General features: G+C 40.8%; 1 protein-coding gene across 1 annotated transcript in view; it reads right to left on the bottom strand.

The window, feature by feature from the left end:
* Nucleotides 1-349: 349 nt before the first annotated feature.
* Nucleotides 350-9,805, bottom strand: part of LTA4H (leukotriene A4 hydrolase) — a 32,083-nt gene continuing 22,627 nt past the window's right edge. Inside the window, exons 15-19 of the mRNA XM_046011453.1 lie at nt 8,642-8,696; nt 4,485-4,580; nt 2,286-2,368; nt 1,512-1,616; nt 350-632 (exon numbers count right to left, since the gene is read on the bottom strand). Of these exons, the coding sequence (XP_045867409.1) occupies nt 515-632; nt 1,512-1,616; nt 2,286-2,368; nt 4,485-4,580; nt 8,642-8,696 (457 nt within the window). The 3' untranslated portion in view covers nt 350-514. The remainder of the gene's footprint in view (nt 633-1,511; nt 1,617-2,285; nt 2,369-4,484; nt 4,581-8,641; nt 8,697-9,805) is intronic.

The following is a 9,805-nucleotide window of genomic DNA, read 5'->3' as shown; positions in this document are numbered from 1 at the left end:
AAATAAATAAAATCTTTAAAAAATAATAATAATACTAGAAGATGAGTCTCAGGGTCAGTGTATGTAAATTCTAAATAATTTGAATATTGAAACTTAAAAAAAAAAAGCAAAACTCTCGTCATGTTGAATTTTTGGCATGTGGCAGAACTTAAAATACTTAAAATTAAAGAACTTAAATAATTAAAAGAACTTAAAGAACTTAAAATACCAGGAAAATACTACGCTGACACTCTTGTGATCATGCTAGGAAAAATAAATATGTAAGTAATGAAAAATTCTACATTTATAAATTAAAAGGTTAAACTTTGCTAAAATGCACTTTACAAAGAACATGGCTCCGGTCGGGGTGTGGGGGGGACGGTAGTTCAGCTTTATTTATGAAAATCACTGACAAAACAATAAAAAGCCAGAACAAAAACAACATTTTTAGTTACAATATGAGCTGAACTTGTATATTTCTTCGTGAATTCAGTTTAAAAAGAGAACTATCTGAAATCAGCAGTTGGTAGTTTCCTTAATCCACTTTTAAGTCTTTCCCCACCAGCATGGCGGTCACGGGGTGCATACTCGCTTTGTGCTCTTGGTAGGTACGGACAGCCTGATGATGGCTTTTGTCAAAGGCAGCAAGGTCCCTGGCGGGGGAAGAAAGACGGATAATGACTGATTTTGGCAAGTAGTGTTTTATTTGGCATGTATAACTTTATTATACTTGTGAAGTAAATGAAAAGATTAATCATGACTATATATATCATGGTTCTGTATTTCTCAGAATTCCTGCTAAATCCATAGTCAAAATAACTTCACCAAGATATTCTTAAATTCTGTCTTGCAGCCAAGACACAACTTGTTTCCCATCTACCAAAGCATTGCTTCCTTATACGTCAAGCAACTCTTTCAAGTCATTGCAGCATTTGAATCAAAAAGGTTTGGCCTTACCAAAGGCTCATTTCTTGGAACATTTAAATAACTTCAGACTCTTTTGTGTCTGTGCCTACCCACCAATTATCTCCTACTTGCTTTTAAAGATCTTTCTGGGGACCTAAGATTGTTTTCTATTTATTTCTTTTTCACCAGTGTCTAAACCAATTTGGCCCATAATAGGTAATCCATAGGTGATGTTTCTAAAAAAGCTAATGAAATTACTTCAAATTTTAAATATTTAGAACTGTTCATTCCTATTTCAAAACTATACCTATAATCTTTAATTAATTTAAAAATATTATTTTTAGATGGTGTTTTACAAAGCATTTTTAGCAACAGGAAAAGCATATAAGATTGTTCTTCCCCATTCCTTTTTTCATAAGGGGGCGGAGGGGCAGAGGGAGAAGGAGAGAATCCTAAGCCGACTCTGAGCTGAGTGCAGAGCCCGCCATGGGGCTGAATCTACCTGCCCTGAGATCATGATCTGAGCTGAAATCAAGAGACAGAAGCTTAGCCCACTGAGCCACCCCGTGCAGTCATCCCCACAATTCCTGATCTAAATTCAAAGCACAGTCTGAGCTGGTTCTTACTTGAATAGAGGCCGTGTAAACTTCATTCGTCCTTGCTCAGTCGCCATTTTGAGAGCCAAAGGAATTGCTTCCTCCCATTTCGATTGAATGCAGAGCCGTAACCACCTGGAGAGAGGATTTTTGGGGGGCGTGGGGTAGGAAACGAGGAGGAAGGGGCAGGATATACAGGCATATCTGAAGATTACTTTTGTAATGATGAATAATCCCACTCTAGTTATGCTTACACCTCTTTACATTATGTCTTTATTCTGAGACTCTCAAGTCCTCGTATATATAATTGAGTAACTGGAGAAGTGAAAAGGAGTTTGTTCTTGCAAGAGACCATATGTTCTTAAAAAGGTTTAGATTATGTCGGTGCTCATGTACCTTATCTATACAGTTTCTAAGGAATTAAACTTAGGTTTAAGACTCACATTACAAATCGGAATTAAGAAAGATTAACCACATAACAGAATTAGAGATTTCTAACTATTCCCATATCAGAGTTCACTTGGCTAGTTGCAGAAGAATGCCTATTTAATCACGGGATTCCTAATTCTTTTTTTTTTTTTGTCAGGCAAGAGAAGCTTACAATAAATTCTAATAAAAAAATTAATACTATCATCTTATAGATAGCGCAACTATTCCTCAAAGATTGCTATCATTATTTATACAAGTGCAGTAAATTTCACAAGGATTTCTTCAAAGTCATGTATGTCTCAGACTGCTTTCCCTTTCTCCACCTTTTAAACTAGTTTCTACTTTCTTCCACAGAGACAAGTTAAAATGATGTACCTGAATCGTATTTCAGAATTGTTAATGGCATTCAAGTTGTACACCTCTTGCATTCGCTTTATGTGCCCCAATGGAAGAGGCGCCTAAGAGCAAAATAAAGAAGTACGATGTATCATTTCAACAGGATTCCTTGGAAGAAAGGAGCTGGAGAGAAATTCTTAGCTGGATTAAAATCCATATTTTATAATATAGAAATAAGTCAGATAAAAAGAAAAGAAACAAACGCACGCTATAATAAATTTTGTGCAAACTTATTCTGGATAAGGATGTTCTGCTGGGAGCAAAGGGATAACTTAATTGGTGAGATATACACAGAATTAGATGAGAATTACTCTCCTCAGACTTTTTGGCATATTATGAACACTAACTTTCTAACCCTTTCCAGAGTCTTTCAGGTTCTTCCTTACACCTTATAGATCTTAAATTTATTCCACTCTCCATGTTAAACCACAGCCCCTTACCTGTTTCCTCACTGATTGCCCTCAGCTTTTTTTTTTTTTTAAGATTTTGTTTATTTATTTGACAGAGATCACAAGTAGCCAGAGAAATGGGGGGGGGGGGGGGGCAGGCTCCCTGCTGAGCAGAGAGCCCGATGTGGGGCTCGACCCAGGACCCTGAGATCATGACCTGAGCAGAAGGCAGAGGCTTAACCCACTGAACCACCCAGGCGCCCCACTGCCCTCAGCTTTGTCTTTGCGTATTTCCTCTGAAGTCCCTTTTGCATCATCTCTATCCCTACAAAACAGCTTTTTAAACTTTTCTATTATAGGCCCCTTTGAAAACCTGATGACCCTTTCCTCAGGAAAAAGAGATTTACTGTACAAACACAAACATCTATATACAATGGCAGGGGGTTCACAGGCCCCCCGCACCCATCTTAACTGATGCTAACAGGCGGAGCAAGTCTGGTGAGGAAAGAAGGGCAGCTCAGTCCGGACAAGCAGGGGAGCTGAGGGGCTGCTGGGCAGGTGGCGACTCTCCTTCCCAGCACAACCCACCCTATGAAACTCACCCCACGCTCGGGGAAGCATTTTTGCTGGGAGAGCTAGACTCTTCCCAAATCCTTTGCCCTCAGCTAAACACCAAGTCCACCCTGGTAGGTCCATCGGTTAAGGTCACCTCCTAGACCCCCAACTTTCACTAATTTTTGCCACGCCTCTTCTGGAGACATCCCATCAGATGTTGCAGACATTTATGAAACCTCGGTGACTGGATGCCCTAAAAATGGATTCTTGCAAAGCCCCTGTTGCCTGAAATCCTCTTCTTCCTTTTGTGTTGCTTCCATAGGAAAGTCTGTCCAGTCTTCTCTACCCCTCTCGCAGTCCTCAGGCCCAAGAGCACACTTTAGTGTAACGGTAAAGACCCCATCACTTTCTCCCTCTCAAAATGTGGCCTCTCCTTTCCATTTCACGTATTCTTTTAATTACCTGGATTTGAAACCTTAAAATCTGCTTGGACTCCTTCCTGTTAACCACCAAATCCAGTCAGTCACAAATCACATGCTTTCACCCTTCAACCCTGCTCATCTGGCCTATTCCCTCCTTTTCTCCCACCACCCCCCCCCCCCCCCGCCTTCCCCTTCACAACGTGTTCTCCAAGTCTCCCAAAGAATTTCTCCATGTTCCTCATGTTGATCTACTGGCAGACTCTTACATAACCCACCCTCTCATCAAATGACTTTCCTGTTAAAAATGTTAGCTACTTTCCTACTCCACCACCTACTAAAACAAAACCCAAGATACTAGCCGTTCTAGAATTATCCTCATTAACTTCCGCAACACTGAGGCTTGTGACTCCGAGACCTCTGCTAATATTGGGCAAAGCAAGCCCCACTCCCACAAAACCTTTCCTTGACAACACCACTTGGAAGGGAATTCTCCTTCTCTGACTCAGCTTTTCTCAAATGGTACCTAAAATATGCCTCCTTTTATTGCCACATTTTGTACGTGTGACCTTTCCTTCTAGATTATAAGCTTTTTGAGGACATGGTGTATTTCTTTCTTGCCTATTTTCATATTCCCAGCAACACTAAACATAATAAGCATTCAACCAATGTCTTTAAATGAATGAGTTTTAGAAATTATCTTTTTCCATTAGTTTTCACATTAACCTTTTTTTCCCCCCCAAATTGGGCTTGACATAAATGCTGTGCTTTTGTTACGCCCATTGTAATTTCTCATGTTTTGAACTCGTACTTACTCTCTGGAGCATCTGTGCTAAAAATTCGTTCAACTGATGAGAAGAGAGATCCTTCAGGTCTGCTGGGGTGAATGAATTTAAATCCTCTTCTTTGGCCTACAATAAATGTTATCTGGTTATTTCCATTCATGTACGATTTAATATTTATTGGCTTATCAGACATAAAGATTAAGAAAAAGATACAAAGACGCCTAAGATGGTGATTTAAGCCTTAGCTACTTTAATAGTTTTGAGATGATGTTACTATAACTTAAAGAGCTGACATGATTCCTAAAATCTGTATTATTTAAGAGAAATTAGACTATTACTAGTAAAAGTGGAAGAAACTTTTGACATCCTTTGTACCATTCCAGATATATGGATTTTCAAAATAAAGAAAACATTACAAAAGCATATCAACTAATTAATAGGCCAATTAAAAACTCTGGGTAAAGGATCAAATCGCACATCCTCTTAAATATCACACTAATGAACGGGTAAGACCACAAACGGAGGTTTCCCTCCATCCCACACAGGTAATCTTGGAAATCATCTAAGAAAAATAAAAGTCGGTCTGTACTTTTCTATTTAGGACTTACTGCCAAAAATCTTGGAGGATATGATTAAGAAATAGTAAATAAAGCTTATCAAAGTAAGTATTTTTAAATCTTTAAAACCAGCTTTAAATTCTTTTAAACTAGGGTTTCCTTTTATTATTTTTAATTTTAATTCCAGTATAGTTAATATATACTGTCATATTAGTTTTAGCTGTACAATAGTGATCCAATACTTCCATTTATCACCCGGTGCTCAACGGGACAAGTGTGCGCCCTAATCCCCATCCCCTGTTCCATCAACCCCCCTGGTCACCCCCAGCCATCAGTTTGCTCTCTCTAGTTGAGAGTCTGTTTCTTCGGTTGTCTCTCTCACTCTCTTTTTCCCTTTGCTCATTTGTTTCTTGTACTCCACATAGGAGTGAGATCGTACGGTATTTGTCTTTCTCTGACTTATTTCGCTGAGCATTATACTTTCTAGCTCCATCCGTGTCCTTGCACATGAGAAGATTTCATTCTTTTTTATGGCTGGTCATAGTCCACTATAGATATATACCATTGTAGATATTCCTTATCCATTCATCTGTCGATGGACACTTGAGTTGCTTCCATAGTTTGGCTATTATAAATAATGCTGCTATAAACATAGGGGTGCATCTATCCCTTTGAATTAGTGTTTTTGTTATTTTTGGGTAAATACTAAATAGTATGATTACTGGATCATAGGGTTGTTCTATTTTTAACTTTTTGAGGCACCTCCTCCTACTGTCATCTACACAAACTAGGTTTTTTTTTTTTTTAAGTTGTAAAGAAATATATGCAGTGTTTTAAAAATCAAAGAGGGCCAAATGAAAAATTCCTTTGTTTTTGCTCCGTCTTTCCTCGGTAACCCATATTAATAGTTCTTTGTACATCCTTCCAGAAAACGTCATGTATAAATAGATATCCTTGTAAAGAAATATTATTTTACACCTTCCTCCCCTTTCTATCCCACGGGGAAACCATACCTTAGTGTCAAAACTCACAGATCTCATTCTCTGCTCAAAAACGTGCAAATTTAAACTATCTATTAAAGACCTCTCATAAGTGGTAAAAACATGAAAAGCAGTAGAATGATAAGCCCACGTTCAAGGTAATGGTTACCCTCTTGGGAAGGCAAGGTGGGCAGAGAACGGATGAGGCGAGGAGGGGCGCCCCAACAGTCCTGGTGAGGTTTTCTTTCTCAGGTTGGCGGTGGGTACGCAGGCTTTTGTTTTACAGTTGATTTTTACACCTTCAAACAGGTGATGTACATTTTTTCTGTTTGCTTTTACTTAGTATGAGAAAACCAACTGGGCAATCACACGAGGCAACAAGAGGACTTGCTGTAATCACTAGTGACTTCGGAGATGACAGTTAGTCCTCAGTCTGTCCCCGACACTCCCCACTCCTACTGACACTGCCCTATTTACAGTCCTCCACCTTGATCGCTGAGCCTACAGGAGTTTCTAGGCAGCGATCAGGAGCAGTTCTGCCAGGGGGGCTGGAATACATTTTTCAAATGAAAACTGAGGTCCTAACATATCACACTGTTGTGAAAAGACCCAGTGTCCCTTGGATCTCTCTTTCGCTTTTTTCCAATGACACGTCTGTGAACTACACCCAACACGAGATTCGATACACAGGAAAAACAGCAAACCATGATCTGTGGCAAGAGGTGTTACCAGATTTCTCTCCCTGCATAGGGATCAAGCCTTCCTAAATGATTTGTTGTACATAATGAAAGCCCTCCTCTAATCATCACTTAACACCTCTGGTCCCTGTGGTTATGATACTGAACGCAGGAAGCCTACCTCTCCCGGCCAGGTACTGACCGAGCACATGCAGACGCGCATGACTAGCCTGCCAGGGGTAGGGGGTGGAGATAGCGGCCTAGATATTCTCTACCCCGCTCGAAAAGATCCTGACCTACATCTAAAAGGTTAGTAATATCCTGACTTTGTTATGATGTTGTAAGAATCTTCAGAAAGATGTTTATATTTTATTTTAAAGGACAGTATCTGTTCCCTGGGGTTTCTGGTTCCATTTTCCCGATTGGCCTTACTCCTGATTTTTCTTCTTTCTTCTGGCTGTCAAGAGAGTTCCCCTCAAAACCCAGAGCTTTCTATGCCTCTTTCTTTATCTCACCTCTCCACCTAGGCTCCATGTTTCGTTGCTGCTTAAAAAAAAAAAAATCAGCCTGTTCAAATTGTGTCCCTCCCACCCAGAATGTCCTATTCTACCTCCTCCATGCCCAAACCATGCTCCGTCCTAGCTGAACTACCCTCTTCTAGACAAAGCTCTCCTCCATGCTGCAGCCAGCCTCCGTGCACTTCATGCCAACCCCCTCAAACCAGGTGCAAATATTGGCCCTTTCTGGTGACCTCTTGTTACTTCATCTGTGTCTTTTTCATGCTATGCATCACTTCCTGTTTAGTATCATTATTTATCTCTAAACTTTAGGAATAAGTGTCAAAAGGCACCATCTAAATTTGTGGCAGTCACAGCATGAAGACTAGCAGAATACGCCAGCCCCAAATACACCGAATCTTTCAGCTGCAGGCTCTGGAAAAACAGGAATGGCAAGGAGAGGTTTTCTCCCAACTGCACACAGCTACCTAAAGACAGATTTTCCAAAAGGAACCCAGTTGTCCTAGATCCCCTCCCCTGGGAGTTTCATCAATCAGGCAAGATTGACTCTTATCACGGGAAAGGAACAAAAAAAAAGCTGATACCACACCCAGACAAACTTTGTCCCAATACTTACCTATTCTTCTAAGGGCCCATTTATCTTTCCTAAAAATCCTTTATTTACCTAAAAGGCCTCCTCTTTTCCTACCGCAATGGTATTTAATCCTGAATTCTGAGCCACCTCTGAATTGCTCATTTTTCCGTGGGCCCCTCCCATGTGTACACGAGGTAGACACGGGGATACATTCGTTCTTCTCCCGTTAATCTGCCTTTTCTTACAGACGTCTCCGCTAAGAACTCAGAGGGTACGCGGAAAATTCCTTTTCTTCCCCTACAAGGATTGTTCCTACATTTTCCACTATTTTTCCCCAAAAGCATTACCCAGGACACATCTGCACTCCGGTTTCTAAGGATTCTATTACAGGAAATGCACAAAGCAGCTCTTTCTAGGAGGTTCCACAGCGGTCAACACTAACACCGGCGGATAGAACCGAAGCGCCCCTGTTCTTCCCTCACAGGTGACACCAGCGCTCACCTAAGATCATTCTAGATTCACCTGTATGGGTAAGGGCTATTTGAAGCAGTATCTTACAAATGACTGATGAGAAAAATGACAGATGAGAAGCAAGAGAACAGGCAAATATTTTTTTATACCTTTTTTTAAGACTTGAAAAGAAGCAAGAAAATGAGAACTAATAGCACCAATATGTATTTGCTCCCCTGGGCAAACTTAACTTTACACACTGAGGGCTGGTATACTACCTCTTCAGACAAACTTGACTGATGGGTGACCTTTCCAAATACTTGAGTTTGTGAGTCAAGTACCCACCGACTCCTGTCCCTGCCACCACCTTCCTGAGTAGAGACATATCTGTATAATTCAAAAAGGGGTCAAAATCACACGTTAGTACTCACAGTCATCCACCGTTGACTTAAGGCAAGGCAGGCATTTGTAAGAGTCATATCATAACTGCAAATGAAAAAATACCAGAGATTCAACTTCATAAAAATGGACATGCTTTTCCATAAATGTAATGTTAAAAGTTACAGAACATACTTATCTTTCAAAGTTTTTTTTTTAAAGACTTTATTCATTTGAGAGAAAGAGTGAGAGTCCAAGAGAGACTGCATGGGAGGGACCGGGGCAGAAGTAGACTCCCCACCATGCAGGGAGCTCAAAGCAAGGCTAGATCCTAGGACCCTGAGATCATGACCTGAGCCAAAGGCAGATGCTTAACTGACTAAGCCACCCAGGTGCCCCTCAAAGTTCTTAAATAAAGCTCAAGGAGGCACCTGGGAGGCTTAGTCAGTTAAGTGTCTGCCTTCAGCTCAGGTCATGATCCCAGGGTCCTTGGTTCCAGCCCTGCATTGGGCTTCCTGCTCTTCGGGGGAGTCTGCTTCTTGCTTTGCTTCTGCCCCTCCCCCCTGCTCATGTGCTCACTCTCTCTCTCAAATAAATAAAAATAAATAGAGAAAAGAAAGGAGTCAGAAGGAAAGAGAGAGTGAGAGAGAAAGGAAAGGAAAGAAAAGGAAAGGAAAGGAAAAAGGAAAGGAAATGTCGATCAGAACTCCTGACTGTTGGAAACAGGACATCTTCTATCTGACTTCAATATACTGATGTCATCGGAGAACTTGGAAATCCAAGTGGTTACCAGATTAATGAAACACCTGCTTATCCTCCAGAGAGAAAGCCTCACCACCTCAGCGAAAAGATGGTCAAATGCTTCAGTAGCATCTGCTGAAGGTGCTGGGACCCAGGTGGGCACATTTAGGGTTTGCTGTGTGCCAGGCACAGTTCTAGGGGCTCATGACAACACAAAGTCCTTGCTTTTGTGGATTTTACATTCTGTTGTTCCAACTATCTTCTGACTTTGTAATCATCCAACAAATCTGCGAGCATTTATGTGGCAGGCACTGTTCTAGACACCAGGGAAATGATGGTGTCATGGGAGACCCTTGGGAGACTCCGCGTCGTCATGTGATAATTTTATTCCTCTCTTTTCAGAACAAAGAGGAAATAACAAACTCTGACCATTAAGCAAAGCAAATGGCACTAAAATCTGTGTGTTCTCAACTTAG

Source organism: Meles meles, chromosome 7, assembly GCF_922984935.1.
Source record: "Meles meles chromosome 7, mMelMel3.1 paternal haplotype, whole genome shotgun sequence".
In the NCBI taxonomy this organism is placed as follows: domain Eukaryota; kingdom Metazoa; phylum Chordata; class Mammalia; order Carnivora; family Mustelidae; genus Meles; species Meles meles.
The sequence above is the reverse complement of the archived record's forward strand: the minus strand, read 5'-3'. Positions and strand labels throughout refer to the sequence as shown.